The 17,611-nt window shown below is 36.6% G+C and overlaps 1 protein-coding gene across 1 annotated transcript; it reads left to right on the top strand.

Moving 5' to 3' along the window:
* Positions 1-510: 510 nt before the first annotated feature.
* LOC146134836 (tryptase-like) lies at positions 511-13,617 on the top strand. Its single transcript, XM_083395136.1, has 11 exons — positions 511-917; positions 1,945-2,068; positions 3,010-3,083; positions 3,712-3,765; positions 5,008-5,058; positions 6,020-6,158; positions 6,698-6,845; positions 9,088-9,220; positions 10,781-10,953; positions 11,769-11,888; positions 13,394-13,617. The coding sequence occupies exons 1-11, from the start codon at positions 536-538 to the stop codon at positions 13,433-13,435; spliced, it is 1,440 nt and encodes a 479-aa protein (XP_083251262.1). The 5' UTR covers positions 511-535; the 3' UTR covers positions 13,436-13,617.
* Positions 13,618-17,611: the final 3,994 nt, after the last annotated feature.

Consider the following 17,611-nt stretch of genomic DNA (forward strand, 5'->3'; position numbering starts at 1 on the left):
GCTGGAGATTCCCAATTCGCATTTGTTCTGTTGGTTTTTGAGACTATTGCAACAGGAGATGTACTTTGGTTTGAACGCGCTTATGATGAATTATGTCAAACATAGTTAGGGATTGTCTTTAGCGTTAGATCGGACATCTGCATAATTATTGAATGTCAGAAAAGTTCCCCCTCTATTGTTGCCACACTTTGTAAAGACCTACTCGCGCGATTTCTTACTGGGTGGAATCTTCCAGTTTGGGAATCTCTGGTTTAGCTGAGTGATATTTTAGAGATGAATAAAAATAAAAGTCGCAATAGGGTTGTTAGGCGGCAGTACATAAAGACAAATTGCATTGATTCTCGGCAAGCTTTCGCAAAACCGTGCTTTATCAGGTGTAAATAAAAGCAATTGAAATGCGCGAATTGCTTTCATTTCTACTTTAATTTTAGAATTAGACAAATAGGTCTGCCCCATTTACAGACAATAAAATTATTTTAATCTTCTTTTTAGAGTATAGTCTCTAGCGAAGATTATCTCGACAGGACCGACCAAAATGAATATGGTACCGTTCTTTTTGATGTCCTTAATGCGTCCACCCGCCAACCGTCACATATATCAATCTCCTGTCTATCCACCGAACGGAATAAGACCAGCACCCGTATACCCGACCAACGGAGTAACACCTGCCCCTGGATACCAGAGGAATGGAATAGCACCTGCCCCTGGATACCAGAGGAATGGAATAGCACCTGCCCCTGGATACCAGAGGAATGGAATAGCACCGCCGCAGTACAATCAGGGTTATGGAAGGTCGCCAAATCCCAATTACCCTCGTAATTATGTCGGGAACCCGTCTTCTGGGCCCGGGCCTTACCCTAGAAGACCCCTCTCACTTCAGTTTGAGACTACCAGAGTCCCAGGAATACCAATTCGAGGTAGGTGTTTACTGTTTATGACTTTAGGAGTAAAAAAGTGGATTCCAGTGTTGTAATGACTTAAGTAACTGCTTTCTTGACTTAAGTCGGTTTGGTAAAATGACTTGACTTAAATAGTTTATCGTTTTATTATTATATTCGTCGTTTGACTTGTAAATTACTTTTTCTAATGACATGACTTGGACTTAGGTCATTTCAAAATGACCTGTTTACCACACTAGTAATCTCCGATACTTATGATTTTATTCCGATATGGGTACTTGATATTTTTCGTGAAATGTACCGCCGCCCAATTCGAGACCCAAAGGCGTCCTCTTTATGCCGAAACAAATGTAATCCGGTGATAGATATTTTTTACTTTGCTTTAAAACCCTTAATATTTAAAGTGTTTGATAACAATTAAACGCCATTTTTTGTCTACTGGTTTTTCACCATTATTTTTAGTTTTTACGAATTAAAATTCGCGCGTCGTAGAGAACCGAAACGCGCTGCTTATTCAAATCAATTTCTTATCTGAACCAGGGCAAAAGTCGCAGTCTAGCAGGATGACCCTTAAGGCAAGCCACTGTTTAAGTATGGCAAACTTGCGAACTTTCAAGTTTTTTCAACAAACCTAATTAACCTATACCCGCCAAAATCAAATATGCCCCTATTTTATACATTTATACTAGTACATTATACTAGGGTTGCATTTTTGACCTTTGGAGCACAGCATCACCCAGTCTGCATTCTTTAGCAGGTGCCCACCCCAAGAAAATTGCGTGAACACCCAAACTGTTCCATTGCGCATATAAATTTCAAAAAAAGCTAAATTGTTGGAAAAACACAAAAATCGCCAACCTATACACCTCAAACTTATGTTCTGCACACCCGGATCTAAGCGTGAAGTGCCATAAAATACAGACCTGATTTTTTCCTGATGTGCACGTACAGGCTGGCTAGTTACTAGTTTGAGCCCTCAGTTTTCTGCTGCGTGGACTAGGTTAAAAACTAGGTTTGTCAATTTATACTTTATTAAAATGTACAGCTGGCTGGCGTGGGGAGAGAGTAAGGATCCGTCAATTTCTGCGACATGGTTTTAACAGTCTGGTTGAAGGATGCTCTCTGGAAAGACGGACACGAAGGCCATGCAATTCGACTGCGGTCACCAAGTAAGTTAATAGGCCACTGGAAAGTATGTCGAGTACACCAGTGTTTTTTTTCATCAGTCTGAACCTGCAGCCACCTAAAAAATAATATACACCCAATTTTCCCATATGTTATATTATCAGGTGCACTTTTGACCTTAGTTGCACCTGGTTACCCAGATTTAAACCTCGTTGATTATTTTAATCAGACCCATTGTTTTCAAATTAAAATTTATTACGGGCCCGTCGACACATATTTAAGTTTGGCTTTTTTCATCGCTCCAGCAAGAAAATTATTCTATGGAGCATAATGGTCGGAGGTTGTAATAAGACTTAGTAAGAATATCAAAGCCCATACAGAAGTAGATGGCATTTTGAACGTTTCGAAGAATTCTTTCGACTATGTTGAATACTTTCAAGATTGGTTAATTGGGTCTTGTCATTGTTTTTTTTTTTAATTTTATTTTTCAGGTTAATGTTTTATGGATAATTATTACTGAATACTAATATTTAATATCATTAGAATAAAGTATTGTATAACCTGAAAGCTAATGAGTAGAATTAAAATATACTTTATAAAAAAAAGTATGAATATGGTTTTTAAAAGTATGGTTGCTTTTATTGGCACTTTTCATATTCTTTTAATTATTTTATAATTTAATGATGTTTTTATTAATTCTAAGGATTGTTTATTTGTTGCTTTGCTTTATGGATTATTTTATAAGTGTTTTAAATTTTTGTCGTTTATTATTGTTATTTAAAAAATGAATTTGGCATTATCTATTAAGATAACAAGAGTGCCGTCACGATTGTATCCTTGTTGTGTTTTTTTATATAACAATCACTGCCCAATGAAGAGCAGTTTGTATGGAATGTAGAAAGCAACAATAACCTATAAAAACAACAACAAATTCGGACACATACAGTCCGACTTTAAATCTTTCTATTTTATTTATCTTTTCAAGATCGCAGTGTGAACGCTGGTTTTGTTGTTGGGATCCATATGACCGGATTCCATGCGCCAAGAACAAGTTCTACTGTAAGTACAAGTTACCATCATTTTAGTTTTTAGCTTGGAATCCAATTGCCTTATAGATTCAATTGTTTGAAATGCGCCCGTTAAGTTGGTAGATCTTATAGGATTGCTATGCTAAAACCAAACATTTTTTAAAAATATGCATTTTTTTAATAAACTGGAAAATTAATTCTTTTTTTATGTATATTAGGTCATATAATTTTCTATTTTAAATCCCTAATGTTCACCTCAAGATTAGCATGTAACACTCTTAACAATATTTATTAATATTTACTGTTGTACAGTGATTTACATACTAATTTGGAAAAGTTGTGAGGAATGCATAAAATTTGAGGGACTCTTGCAAACAGCAATTAGCTTATATGGGAATGAATGATGATTTAATGAAAGGGAAAATATTGACTGCCGTTTTCTGGGTAGCCAATTGTAAAATTTGATAGACCTAATTTATTTTAAATACTTTCATAAAAGTATTTCCTAATTACTTAGTTTGACATTTATTAGAATCCAAACTAAATGTCTAACATTTTTTTCTTTATTAGAATACCTTTTTTTAAATACACTGAGTAACTACTAACTAGTATATTTAATATTAAAATCAAGCCCTAATAAATAATTTGTCTTCATACAGTCACAAAGTATGAAAAATGCGGACTTCGTGAACAAGACAAACTCCCAAATCTGAGTAAGAAGCTTTTTTTACGACTTTTTGTACTTTACTTAACTTTTTTTAATTACTAGCACACATGTTTGGTTAATGTAATTTTTTATCTATAAAATCATTGCTTTTACTTAATGACAAAACAGTATTTATGTGACAAAAACAGTATTTATGTAGATTCTGGTATAGATATTGTGTATTACACTAAGCGATGTTATATGTTAGATCAGGGATGTCCAACCTGCGGCCGCGGGCTGCATTGCGGCCCGCTTAATGTTTACATGCGGCCCACCACTTATTCTCACTTTCAGTAGCCTTTATTTAAAACAATTGTTTCAAATATCATCAAAACTTGTCGTACGCGCAGTATTTGATGGAGACATAATCTAATATTTTTTCTGAAGCTATAACGGAGTCTAATGTTGTAGTTCAAAATCCACCAAAACACTTACGCAACGCCCATCATTGTTGAGCAAGATGTGTTTTTGCGGACTGTTTTAAGGAAATATATCAGCCCAAAGGTGTCGTACCATGGCATGATACGGCTTGTAAACTCAATTTTTGTGTTTAGCGCGGTTAGGCCGAGATTCACTTAGAGTTTACTCTGGAAGAGCGGGTGTTTATAAGTTAAGTAGTTTTATCACGATATGACGTCACCCCTTTAATTTAATGGGTTTCGCGGCACATCGAAAAAAGTGTCAATGCGGACCATTCTGCTAAAAGGTTGGACATCCCTGTGTTAGATAATAATATGGGATTGATTTGATACTGTACTGTGTGATAGTATTGCTACTTATGCTATTATGATATCAGTGGCAATCCGATTCGATGTTAATTTGTGCTTTACAGCCATGTTTTGCGATTTAACCTACAGTTCTCAACCTTTAAAGACATAATTTCTTGAACATTTTATGTTTAAAATAGAAGATAAATAGGTTTCCAAGTGCAAAAGCCAATCTCGGCCAAATAGCCTGAAAATCATTAACATCATACTTCGCAATTTGATTAATTTTGTTTATTTGATCACGGTAAAGGCATCATTTGATATCACATCAGACGGTTTTTGCTCACAATAGAAATGTTTTGCTCAAAATATCAGTTATCGGAATAAAATATCAAATTTCTGACATCCCTAAGGCTAATTACAATGTATAATATTCTAAAAATAATTAATTTCACATATTTGTCCAACTGTGATTGTCTATATATGTTGTGTGTTATATAGGTGCTTTGTTAAGCAATGTATTTTTCTTATTTTGTTTACAGGCCCGCCCCTTGGTCCATTGATCAGTTCAATCATTAATGGAAGAATTATAGGTAAGTTTTTTCCTTTAAGGTACAAGATGTTTTAAAGACATTAAAACAAACTTACGGGGGAAAAATAAAGCTAAAAAATAAAAACGTATACAGCAAAAATGCACAGAAATAGTATCCCTAATTAAAAAGATACTTTATTTATTAAACTTTTCTCAAATCTAACAAAAAGTCAAGGTTTATTTCTGCCGAAAAGTGTGCTTTAATGAAAGTGAAGCCACAGACTAGATTAAATTGCTTGGTGGTGCCGTAATTTTGCAGTGGTTTGCAACCTTCTTCTTCTTGTGGGTGCCCCCCCCCCAAAAAAAAATAAATTAATACCCCTACTTAAACTTACAATAATGTTTAGAGGTTAACTATGAATACACATAACTGGAACAACACAAATTAACTCTAAGCAATGTAAGAATATATTTTGATTTATTGAAATAATAGCAAAAATAAAATTCCTAAAGATTTCAAAATATCTCACGGCACCCTTGAGCATTAAAAAAAGCACCTGAGTGTGCCGCGGCACCCCAGTTGAGAACGACTGCCCTGATTTCATTTCGCTTTTGGTTTAAACAAGTGAAATGAGTATATTGAAAATGTTAATTTAAAAGTAGTGTTTCACATGTTTAGCCACAGCTCTCTGAAATTGTAGATAAAAGTTTAAAAATTACTTATCGCAAAACAAACTGGGGTTGCGATCCCATGTTTTATAAAACTTGGAATCGGTTAATAAAAAAGTTGAGACCATTGCCCTAGATCAGTGCTTTTCAACCATTTTGCTGGAGTGGAACCCTATGGAAACATTCCACTGGCTCGAGGAACCCAAGTGCAATAATTCCACTGGCTCGAGGAACCCCAGTGTAATAAAAACACCCCATTTAGCTAAACAATTTATAAATTGCGGAACCCCTTGACTGTACTAGCGGAACCCTGGTTGAAAACCACTGTTAGATCAAGGTTTTTATTTGTTCAGGTGGAAATGATGCTGTCGAGGGTGATTGGCCTTGGGTGGCGTATATCTTTGTGAAGCCCGTTCAATTCATTGGAGCCCTCTGTGGTGGTTCGCTGCTCAACAAGAGATGGATAGTCACAGCAGCACATTGCTTCGGGACGTGAGTACAGTTTGTTATTTTATTTGTGCAGTGTGCCTTAGGCTTATTTACCTTTGTATACCATTGGTTGCCATGAGTAAAGATGTCCGATATTATGAATTTTCCGATAAATCCGATACTGATACCCGATATTTCAAACAAAAAGTATCGCGATCCGATACCTAATGACGTCATAATTATGCTAAAACTACAATTTTTTTCGATTTGTTAGGCAAAAACTCTCTGCATTACGAAAATTGAGTTTTTTTAAGAAATTCAATTACTGTCAGGTGTTAACCATTGTTTGATAAATAAACCTTTAAGGTTGAAATCGCTGCGTTGGATGCGAATATTGGCCTAAATTCCTTATCGGAAATGTGCCAATACCACCCTATAGTATCGGACGAGTACCGATACTACTACTTTAGTATTACACCGATATTATTGGATTAGATCAAACCCGGTATAGTTTTGATGACGTCATAGTTGGAATATCATTTTTTGTATTGCCCACAATTTTAGCCAACCCGAATCTAAATGGCGGTACGTAAACTTTTCAGGACTGACCCGACTCTTTACGGAGTGGTGCTGGGCGAACACACCAGAAGTGTGGTGTCACCCAACGAAGAACTGCGAAACGTCATGGAAATCAAGGTTCATCCGAACTTCAACCTCGCAAACTTTAAAAGCGACATCGCCCTTGTAAAGGTGAAATTACTGGCTGAACACCGAATGTGTAACGATCCCACATTCGGATATCTCTAGTTAAACCCAAAACTTACCTGACGGTGGTATTTAACCTGATCACTGTGGGGTTTGTGCCCTGGCATTTTTTCCCTGGGTAAAACTGGGTTTTTATGGCCAGTATAAAACTAAAATTATTACTAATACTGACACTTACCTATTACCTACACCCAAACAAAAAGGTGAAAAGTTGACCTTCTGCCAGTGCGCAGTTATAACTCGGGCCCTACCTCCATGTGGCGGCACCATCTCCCTTTGGGAATGGTTGTCCGGAGGAGGGCCTGAACCATTACTGACATTTCAGACATTCCCGGCCTCCTTTTTGGCCAATGGGAAGATAAAGCCACTACCCCTTTTGCCTTTTTACTCTTACTTTCTTTGCTTTATTTTAGTTAGCAAAAAAAAAAAAAAAAAAAAAAATAGTTGGAAACCCTTATTTTCTCCCACAAAAAAATCAACCGGGCTTCTGGTATATGTATGGAGATAAAAAAAATGTCTTGTCATTCCCTTGTACACTCTCTGTATGGGATCAGCAACTGGTCATTTCCGGAATGGTTCTGTATCTTAATGTCTGTAATTTGACGGATATGATTTTGTTAAATAAACAGTTACTACCAGGCAGGCTGGCAGAATCTTGCCAGCCTTCTGGTGACAAGCATTTTGGGCGAAAATTCTTTCGTTTTTGGTCGCGCCCCTAAACTTAAATGATGTGTTCGCCTAAGGAATGTATGAACTTGCCATGTTTTGGCGATAAACAAGGCTATTAATAATAAAATTAGACAACAAAACGTAGCGCCGAAGGCCCCAAAATTTTGTGACATTAAGTCATTAACAAATACATAAGGGACATGTGAAGGTACAACCTGGGGGTGGACGTACATGTCTGCGCTTCTTGCTTTAAAAGTGTTACATAGATAAGCTGTTTTCAGGCAAACTTGCGTGGGCACAGTAATAATCATAAAAAACAGCTTCTCTGGTTATAGATATTACGATTTAAATCAGTGTTTCTTTGCCTTTTTTTGTTTAAATTAAAAGCGCAAGTATAACAGCAGAGCTTTGGCGAGCCAATTGTTTTAAAGGCCTGAAAAGACCAGTAACTAAGTATCAGTGTTTTATCTTCTTCAGTGTTTCTTTGCCTATTTTGTATTACTGTTGGTGGGATTAAAAAAGCCGTTGAAAAAACTAAAATTTTTGATAAAACCAAATTAAATTCGAACTAGAATTAAAGCACACAAGCAATTCGCGAATTCAATTTCTCAATTTAATAATATACATGCGTTTTTTTGTGTTTTAGAATTAGTTTTACCTAACTACTGTTTTTCTTAGTTGGCTCAAAACTTTAAACTCATTTTTTTCACTTCTTATCTACTCAAATTAGAAGCGCAATAATAACAGCAAAACTTTTGGCGAGCCAATTATTTATTAAAGGTATTGGAACATAAAATATACCGTCGTAATGAAACAATTTAAAAGATAAATCAATTCCAAAACAAAACTAAAAAGAACTATTTTTTTTTTGTTAAAACACCAGTAACTAAGTATCAGTGTTTTTCAACGCTTTTTGCGACGACCCGTTTACGGATGTAAAGTATAAATATAAGCGAAGATTTGACGACCCAATTATTATTTTAGGCTTTAATTGGGCAAAAAACAAGCTTTGACGACACAATTTAGGCCTAAAATTACATAATTAACTAAGTATATGGCAGTGTTTTTAAACTTTTTTTGTGGTCACCCTATTACGAAGCGTTAGTATAATAACGAAGCCCTGACGACCAAATTATCTTTACTGAACTTTTGAAAGCGAACCTAAACATAATACATAAATAATTTTCGAATTTAATTTATATGATTTTACATGTTTTCGTGTTTTCGTTGCAATATTTCAAGTTTTGGAAAATCTTGATCAGAACCACTACCAATCAATCTTAACTTAAAAAATGTACTTTGACCTGATGAAGTTGTGCGAACTTTTGTCGAGATTTCAATACAATTTGTCTTTATACAGTGCCACCTGATTCCCCTGCTTAGAATTCGACAAATACGGCCTTTGGAAATAAATTCTTTTCAAATCCGTAAGTCGATCGTGAGTTTATCGCCATTAAAATCGGTTTGGCGTATTCAGCTCAAAATGGCCGTTTTTGAAAATAAAAAAGCACTGAGAGCTGCACTGATTGACGTAACCTGCCCTTGCTTTGCTTTGTAGCTTGACAAACCGGTGGGCTTCAACAAGTACATCAGCCCTATCTGCCTCGTGCCCCAGGGAACCCCGACTGACAGCGCTACCGAGCCCACCTTCACCAACGCTTTATGCAAGGTTGCTGGATGGGGACTCAAATGTAAGTCGCATGTGACAGTGATTACAAGGCTATGAAACATACCTCTGGGTCAAGATCGATTTTGGGAAATTGGGGCCCAGATTTTTTATGATAATATGGTGTAGTAGCTTTTCCTAAAAAAACAAACAAATTTCCATTTTTTTGCAAAAAAAGGTTCGTTTAGCATTATGCAAAGTTAATATACAAACTAAAAGAAATATAACATATAGGTGGATAAACAGAAATTTTATTTTCTATTAATTTAAAGTATTACCACATCCCAGGTATTTAAACAACTATTGGCTATCGGTTGACGAAACCTTATATTTCTAACCAGTAGCGTATAGCTCAGTCGGTAGAGAGACGGTCCTAGTGCGGTCTGAGGTTGTGAGTTCGAATCTCAGTAGGGATGTTCAAAGTAAAATAAGTGTTCGAATTTAATTTTTCCTTCAGTGGAATTTAATTTTTTATTATATACACACATAGTCAATGTCAGTATTACTCAGTATTACGGTGCCACAAATCATCAACATACAGATTCCATAGCTTGGTTTAGGCCAAACTTTACAGTTAGGTCATTTATTTTAAATGACTTGTCTTGTATTAAGTCTTTTGAACAAAATGACTTGATACTTGACTTTAGTCGTTTAAAATTTTTATGTTATTATTTACTAGTAATTGCTTATATACGGGCGCGTTTACCAGTTTTATTAGATTAACGTTTTAGTTTTATGACAAAGACTTGACTTGACAAGGACTTGCTCTAACTATGACTTGACTGGGACTTGACTTTTAATTTATTGAAAAATACAACAGTAAAATTGTTGATTACTTAAGTCAGTGCTTCTTAAACTTTTTTAGTTTCGTTCACCCCTAGCATCTATCTCCAGATTTCATTCACCCTTGTCTCATGATATGCTAAAACTATCTCGTCTATATATAACAGTACAAAATGACTTGGGTTGTTTCAATTTTTGTTAAGATCAACTCAAGCTAAGTTTTACCATTTCAAATCTACAATTTCTGGAGTCCAGAAATATAAAGCTACAAAAACACAAAACACAGTCACCAAATTTTTGTACTTGAAAATACAAAAAAACAACAGTTCAGTAGTCGATTTACTGTAGAGCTACCATCCATTTCTGACGGTTCACCCTAATTCACCCCTCAAAAAGTTTATTCACCCTGGGGTGAACCATTCACTGGATTAAGAAACACTGCTCTAGGGTGCCATTTCCAACGCTCAAGGGTGCTGAGAGATAATTCAAATTAACGCAGAATGCAGAATATCCGCCCTGCTCGCAAGCTATCTTCCAATTCATGACGGTTCACCCTTGTTCACCCCTTTTGGTTGGTTCACCCCTCAAAAAGTTTATTCACCCTGGGGTGAACCATTCACCAGTTTAAGAAACACTAGCTTAAGTCACCCTACCATCAGTGTTTTTCGAAATAAATGTAAAATTCGAATAAAGCTCACCGATAATCCTAAAACTTCTGCCGAAACTAAAAATAAAATTCAATCTGATATATCAAAGTATTGTTATGTTTTCGACCAACTAATAAATCCAACTTTTAACGCAGCATCTGGAGGGATTCGCAGCGACGTTCTTCAGGAATTGACCGTTGAGATCAAAGAAAAATTTCTCTGCAATTTTGTCACAGTAGGGAATTCAGCATTGTACAACAACCGAGCTGTTGCACTCGACGACCCGCAATTTTGCGCAGGAGGAGTGTTGGGACAGGACAGCTGCATGGTAGGTGCCGGTGACGGTAGAATTTGAAAACGAGAATCTAGTTCTGTTTTAGACCACAATAGCTGGAGGTTGTAGTTGAAAGTAGATTAAATATTAAATCCCTTACGTAGGTATTATGCTGTGAATGTTTCGAATCCATCTTAAGATATTGGTTGGAGATTGTAGTTCGTAAGAATATCAAAGTCCATACAGAAGTAGGTAGATACCTAGATGTATATTGTATATGAAAGAGAAGTATAAATACTAAAACAAGGCGAATAGATCTATTCGATCAAACACAATGGCTGGGCGTTCTGGCTATAGACGTATATCAAAGCCCATACAGAAGTAACCTGCGCGAACTTGGCGCGCTGGAATAGGTTTTGGGCAATATCTCCGAAAGTTGTGACGATACAGAGTTGAAATGTTTACACAGTCCTTGTATTGGTTACATCTTTCCAGCAATCACACTTTTAACAAAAAATATTGAAAAAAAATTAATATTCAAAAATATGAATATTAATATTCAGCGATATTAACCCTTAACTGTTGAGCCAACAAATTCAAATTTTAACGATATAAACTAGGTCACCACCTTCAAAATGAGACATAAATCATGTTTAAATTCATTCGGACTGGGTGTTTACTGTTTCTTTGAAAATTCATAACTGCCCAAATTCGAAAAAACGCCTTTCGTAATTAGGTACAGAAGTAGGTAACATTTTGTTAACTTTTGAACCAACTTTTAACTTTTTATCGCTGGCCCCTAAATGTATGTTTTTGCTTGGCATGGACTAGTTTTTAACGCCTACTTTACCGAACGCTTTTGTTTGCAGGGTGATTCAGGAGGCCCACTCATGTGTCGTCACCCGGACGGAACTTATTTCCTGCACGGGATCGTATCGTACGGTACTGAAGCTTGCGCATTGATGGACTTGCCCGCTGTATATACTAAGGTGAGTGATATTTGGCTGCTTTAACATAGCAGAGTTCTTTCGTCGCGCTTAATCTTAACCGCTTGTCGGAATGTGTGCACACTTAGGATACGAGATTTATTTTAGGGTTTTTACATTAGATTGAAATTTTGGAGCATGATGGTTAGAGGTTGTATTTAGACGTAATAAGAATATCAAAGCCCATACAGAAGTAGGTTGCGTTTTGAACGTTTTGAATATTCTATATTCATTTTCAACATCTGGAAATTAAAATTTTATATTTTCATTTTTTTAAATTAGAACTTTTAAGGTTTTTGAATTAGATTAGAATTACCGAGTTCGTGAAAAAATGAAAATAAATTAGAATTACATTACTGAAATTAACATTCTTGTTCTCCTAAGTAAGAATGTGAATCGGCAAATATTCTTGTTGTGTTCTACTGCTACATTTTAGCACCAGTCAGCTACAGCCTACAACCCATGTTTTCGTTCCGTGTAGTCATTTTTAAGTAATTCAGATTTTCGCTGTGTTATTTCCTGCGATTAAGATCGCTGATGCGCCATATTTTAGTCTCTGCTTGACGTCTGTCACTCGCACTCGAATTGAACGGTTTTTCTTAACAGACGATCGTGTGGCGCGAACGCCAACTCTAAGCTCAATACAGCAGCTTGCGCGTACACTATCTCGCTTGCTCATAAAACCAGCTGCACTGCAGTAGCGTAGCCAGCCGAAAATTTTTTTGAGGGGCCAACAAGTTGGAATTTTTTGTTTAGCTTTTGTCATTGTACTAACTGCCGTAACAAATAACATTGTTAGCAAACCGTTCCGAGCAGCAACTGACTGGGTGTTAACGCAGTACTCAAAAAACAGTCAAAGTGAAAAAACTGTCTTGAAGTAGTGAAACTACATTATTGTATAGCAAACGTTATATTAACTACATCGTTTGTGACGTAACAATGTATGACAACTGAAGGTGTGGCATGCCAGTAATCGACTGTTGTGGTACTGCTCATAAATGCTAACAAAGACAAATTATTTAGAGTAAAGTATTTATAAATTTTTGGGGGGCATGGCCCCTCAGGCCCCTGGCTACGCCTATGCTGCACTGTACCACAAAACTCCCCACACCAAACTGTCGGAGTTGGTTTCGGCAACTGTTGCAAAACTAAGAAATTGCCCTTTAGCAACAGAACTAAGCTCAGTTTGTCGCACAGCGGCTTGGGCGTACAATAACTCGCTGGCTCATAAAAGCATACAGTGTATCACAAGGCACACGAAGCACCGGGGTTTTTTAGTTTAACTGTTGCAAAAATAAGAATTGCCCTTTAGCATTAAAACAAATGCGGAAAACAATTAGTTTTTTATAAATGTGTGCTATAAGATTTAGATGGTAAAGCGCCAAAGTAGAAAGGCAACTGAACAGATAGAGCAGGTTAAGTGAATTTAAATGAAACAAAGTAAAGTAAATTATTGCAAAGTAAAACATCTAATTTTGCATTCCATCGTTCTTATTTGTTCTCCAAAGGTCGGAGACTTTTCGGATTGGATCGGAATGAACATTTACTAAAAGAAACTTTTGCTTCAACTCGTTTGAGACTGTTTGTCACTACAGGGAAACTTGCCAAAACTATTTATGGCTATTCTTTTGTGCGTTTCGTTGCTTTGAAACCTACTATTTCTTTTTGTTTCCAGTTGCGTTATAAAGGCGGCCAGTATTCAAATTTTCCTTTCAGTTTCATTTTTTCAAATCAAGCTATGTACGATAATATCGGATCGGAGCCGATACCCGATACCAAGTGGTAGTATCGGTACTCGTCCGATAATATCGGATCGGAGCCGATACCCGATACCAAGTGGTAGCATCGGTACTCGTCCGATAATATCGGATCGGAGCCGATACCCGATACCAATTGGTAGCATCGGTACTCGTCCGATAATATCGGATCGGAGCCGATACCCGATACCAAGTGGTAGAATCGGTACTCGTCCGATAATATCGGATCGGAGCCGATACCCGATACCAAGTGGTAGTATCGGTACTCGTCCGATAATATCGGATCGGAGCCGATACCCGATACCAATTGGTAGCATCGGTACTCGTCCGATAATATCGGATCGGAGCCGATACCCGATACCAAGTGGTAGTATCGGTACTCGTCCGATAATATCGGATCGGAGCCGATACCCGATACCAAGTGGTAGAATCGGTACTCGTCCGATAATATCGGATCGGAGCCGATACCCGATACCAAGGGGTAGCATCGGTACTCGTCCGATAATATCGGATCGGAGCCGATACCCGATACCAAGTGGTAGTATCGGTACTCGTCCGATAATATCGGATCGGAGCCGATACCCGATACCAAGGGGTAGCATCGGTACTCGTCCGATAATATCGGATCGGAGCTGATACCAAATTAACATTCGAATATCTGCGTGAATTTGCGATGCCACAACCTGTTGGGAACCACTGGTCTAATTTAGACCAAAGGTCGACCACCTGTATTATCTTGTTGCTTTTGCGCTGCTAACTTAAAAGTGCGATTTTTATGTTAATTAATCACTATAATGTAACACTAAACGGAACTGGAACAACCCACATCAACACAAAGCAGGAAAATATAATTTGATTTATTGTGTTCTAATCGTAATACAATGTAAGAGACCTACCAATTAAGCAAAAATTTGATTTAAAAAAATCTGAACTCTCGACACCCTACGTTTTTTTTAAAGTCTGTGAAAAATGACTTTATACCATTCATCAATTTTTTAAAAACGTGCAAAATTGTTCTGTACCGAAAGATAAACCCTTTACCGCCAGGTGTCGCCAAACGGCCGATTGTTTTTAAGTCATGTTGGCACCCAATTAAAGTTTTCTGTTTTTCAGACTTATTTGTGTCTTTTTTTCTGTTTGTGATGAAAATTTAACTGTTTTGGGCCAAAATTTAGCTGTTTTGGCTTGAAAATCAGCTATTATACTGTTTTAGGTCAAACTCGACTGTTTTTGACCTAATTTAAATGCTGCTCTAACTGTGGCCTGAATCTCAGTTTGTTTAACTTTGCGTAACCTTGAATGCAGCTGTTATTTCGCTTTCTGAAAACGCTGCTTTCACTCAATGAGCTTACACGCTTTTTGCATCTATGATACACGGCATATATTTGGGTTTATGGCCCAAGCTTTTGAATTTTCACGCTTTTGAATTAAAAACAAAATTAATTGCTTTTTACAGAGGTGTTTTTTTGGTAAAGTTGAACAAGCAAATTAATTCTGCAATTCTAGCTTTAAGATAATTCGCTGTAGATACAGAATTTGTTATCATCATCTGTAAATGGCCTCTCACAATTGTCAATAACTGTTCTCTTGTAACTAGCTTTTTTAAGTCACACTAAGAGTTTTGTGCCACCAGTTTTAGTTTTTTGCCGTCGGTATTGATTTTCCTTTAATTTTTTTTGTTTATATATCTCTATCTCTGTGTTTTTCCTCTGTCGTAAATGAAATAATTCCATAAAACCATCTTATTTCGAATTGAGAAATAAACGTCATCACTTTCGACAACTAACCCTTGCCTCCTTTGTAATTCCACTAATTGGACTGTTTTTGCCTTTATTTTTGCGCCAATGCTTTGTGTTGGAATACAATTTCGCACTATTTCCGTCTTTGCGTATTTTCTGCTGAAAGTATTAGCTATATAATATAAAATTGCAACGGCAGTTTCGAACAAATAAGCCAAAGCCAACCGTTTTACATCTTCGTTTCGTTTATTTAGATGTTGAACAATTTTTTCTAGCATTTGGATAGGATACCATTTATTACAGGTTTAAGGTGTTTTTTACCCAAAAGAAAACATTACGCAATTAAACTTCATTTTTCTTAAAGAATAATTTCCAAACTTTAAAATTGTAGTTCCGTAGATTGTTACAAAATGAGCAAACCTATAAAAAAATTATAGAAATGATTTCAGTTTTTTTTTTATATTTGAAACAGGTTTTAAAGTTAATGTTAATAGCATGAAATAGGCTACCGCAATTTTGTTTAGAGCAGCGGTTCTCAACCAGTGGGTTGTAGCTCACTGGTGGGACATAAGGACATTTGAGGTGAGCCAAAAAAGCTAGATTTAGTTTCATTTGTGTCACTATATTTAATTTTGCAGGAATAATGGCTTGGGGAGGAATTAAAAAGGAATGTAAATTTATTGTTCAGCCGCAAGTATCTCACTTATGCACGGTTAAATAAATAATCTGTTTTGAGATATGTTCTGCTGTGTTTTGTTCTAAACCCATTTTACAGTTTTTTCATTCATAAAACTATTGGGCCACATAATTTTTTTGCAACATGAATGGGCCACGAAAGAAAAATGGTCGAGAACCACTGGTTCAGAGTTTAGCATAAGTTTAGTTTAGTTTTTAGCACCAAATACTTCACAACATCCAAAATACCAACTTGAAAGCCTGTACAATACACTAGCACAGTGGTGGTTGTCAAACTTTTTTAGCTTGATGAATTCTATGCTTTCTCCAAATAATGGCGAATTTCTGACTAATACAATTTATCAGCCTATTAAATAGGAGAGGTTAGTCGGACCCATTTAAACTTCCTGGCGGAACCCAAAGGGGTCCACGGACTCAAGTTTGAGAGAATTGTACTGACTCCAACAGTTTCTTGGCAGTACAAAAAATACCTGATTTAATGCTAGACTTGCTTTTTTCACATTGAGGTCCTTAGGAGGATTTAGCGCGTCGTACAAACTAAAAGTAATGTCGGAAATGCAAATTTTAGTTTAGATTTACCACAAACACATCACCAGACAAGATATTTAAATCAGATTTTTAGGGTTTAATCAAGGCTTAAATCACGTATTAAATTTAAACCGTATCAATGTATTTTTACCACCAATGGGGACGGACCTGTCGTCGCTTTCTATTAACCTGTCTCTCTGCTGACGAATCTACTGTTTACAGCGTGCGTAAGAGCTGCCGACCAAAATAGCTGTTTTCCAAACGCGTCATTTTTCGCCGTAACCTTCGCATCGAGCAAGTCGTCTCAAGTTGCCAGTTTTCAACCTCCGGCCATTTCTACGTCACGGCGCTTCGGTCAAAATAGATTTTCCAAATCGCCAGGATTTCGCTTTTGCCATACAGCGTCGTAGCTGTGTGTGGAAAGTGTGCCAGGCAGCTCAACTAACTACAGGCAGATGGAAAATTCGATTTAGCAGCTGTAGAATTTTACAAATCAAGAAAAACTTGTTGAATACAGTCCGTTTTCGGCAGTTGACGTGTTTCAGTTGTTCAGTGCAGCTTTCTAGCGAGGTCAAACGTTCGGAATAAGAGCAAATTAATGTCATTGCTGTAATTGACAAATCAGGTAAACGTAAAACTACGTAGGCAGAATCAGACGAAATTCAGTCGCTAATTTGCTGCGGGCGTTTTGCTTCTGCAGCCGTTGTATGAACAGAGTTAAGTGATTTCCTATGCTGCTTTTTCTCCAACCGTTACATGACAGGTGCAACTTATACTTAAAAAAACTTTCTCAAAGTTTCCGTTTTTACTGGGTTTTGACAAACATTGGTAAATTATTTTATGGTTGAAATGTAGGTAATTCTAAAGCGCTTCTAAATTGAACAAATTGGCGAAATTGTCAAAAAAATAATCGCCCCTCTCACTGGTCTAAAATTGTCCACGTTTATAGCAAATGATAAAATGTCCTGTTTTGCCTGGAAGACTTAACCTAAGACAATTTGAATTT

The sequence above is a fragment of the Ascidiella aspersa genome, chromosome 8, assembly GCF_963924565.1.
Source record: "Ascidiella aspersa chromosome 8, kaAscAspe10.2, whole genome shotgun sequence".
NCBI classification, from domain to species: domain Eukaryota; kingdom Metazoa; phylum Chordata; class Ascidiacea; order Phlebobranchia; family Ascidiidae; genus Ascidiella; species Ascidiella aspersa.

Excerpts from the sequence above, each read along its gene's own strand:
- LOC146134836 (XM_083395136.1), top strand. The coding sequence starts at position 536 with ATGAATATGGTACCGTTCTTTTTGATGTCCTTAATGCGTCCACCCGCC. Across the intron at positions 6,846-9,087 it reads GCGACATCGCCCTTGTAAAG|CTTGACAAACCGGTGGGCTT; the intron begins GTGAAATTACTG and ends TTTGCTTTGTAG. Across the intron at positions 10,954-11,768 it reads TGGGACAGGACAGCTGCATG|GGTGATTCAGGAGGCCCACT; the intron begins GTAGGTGCCGGT and ends TTTTGTTTGCAG.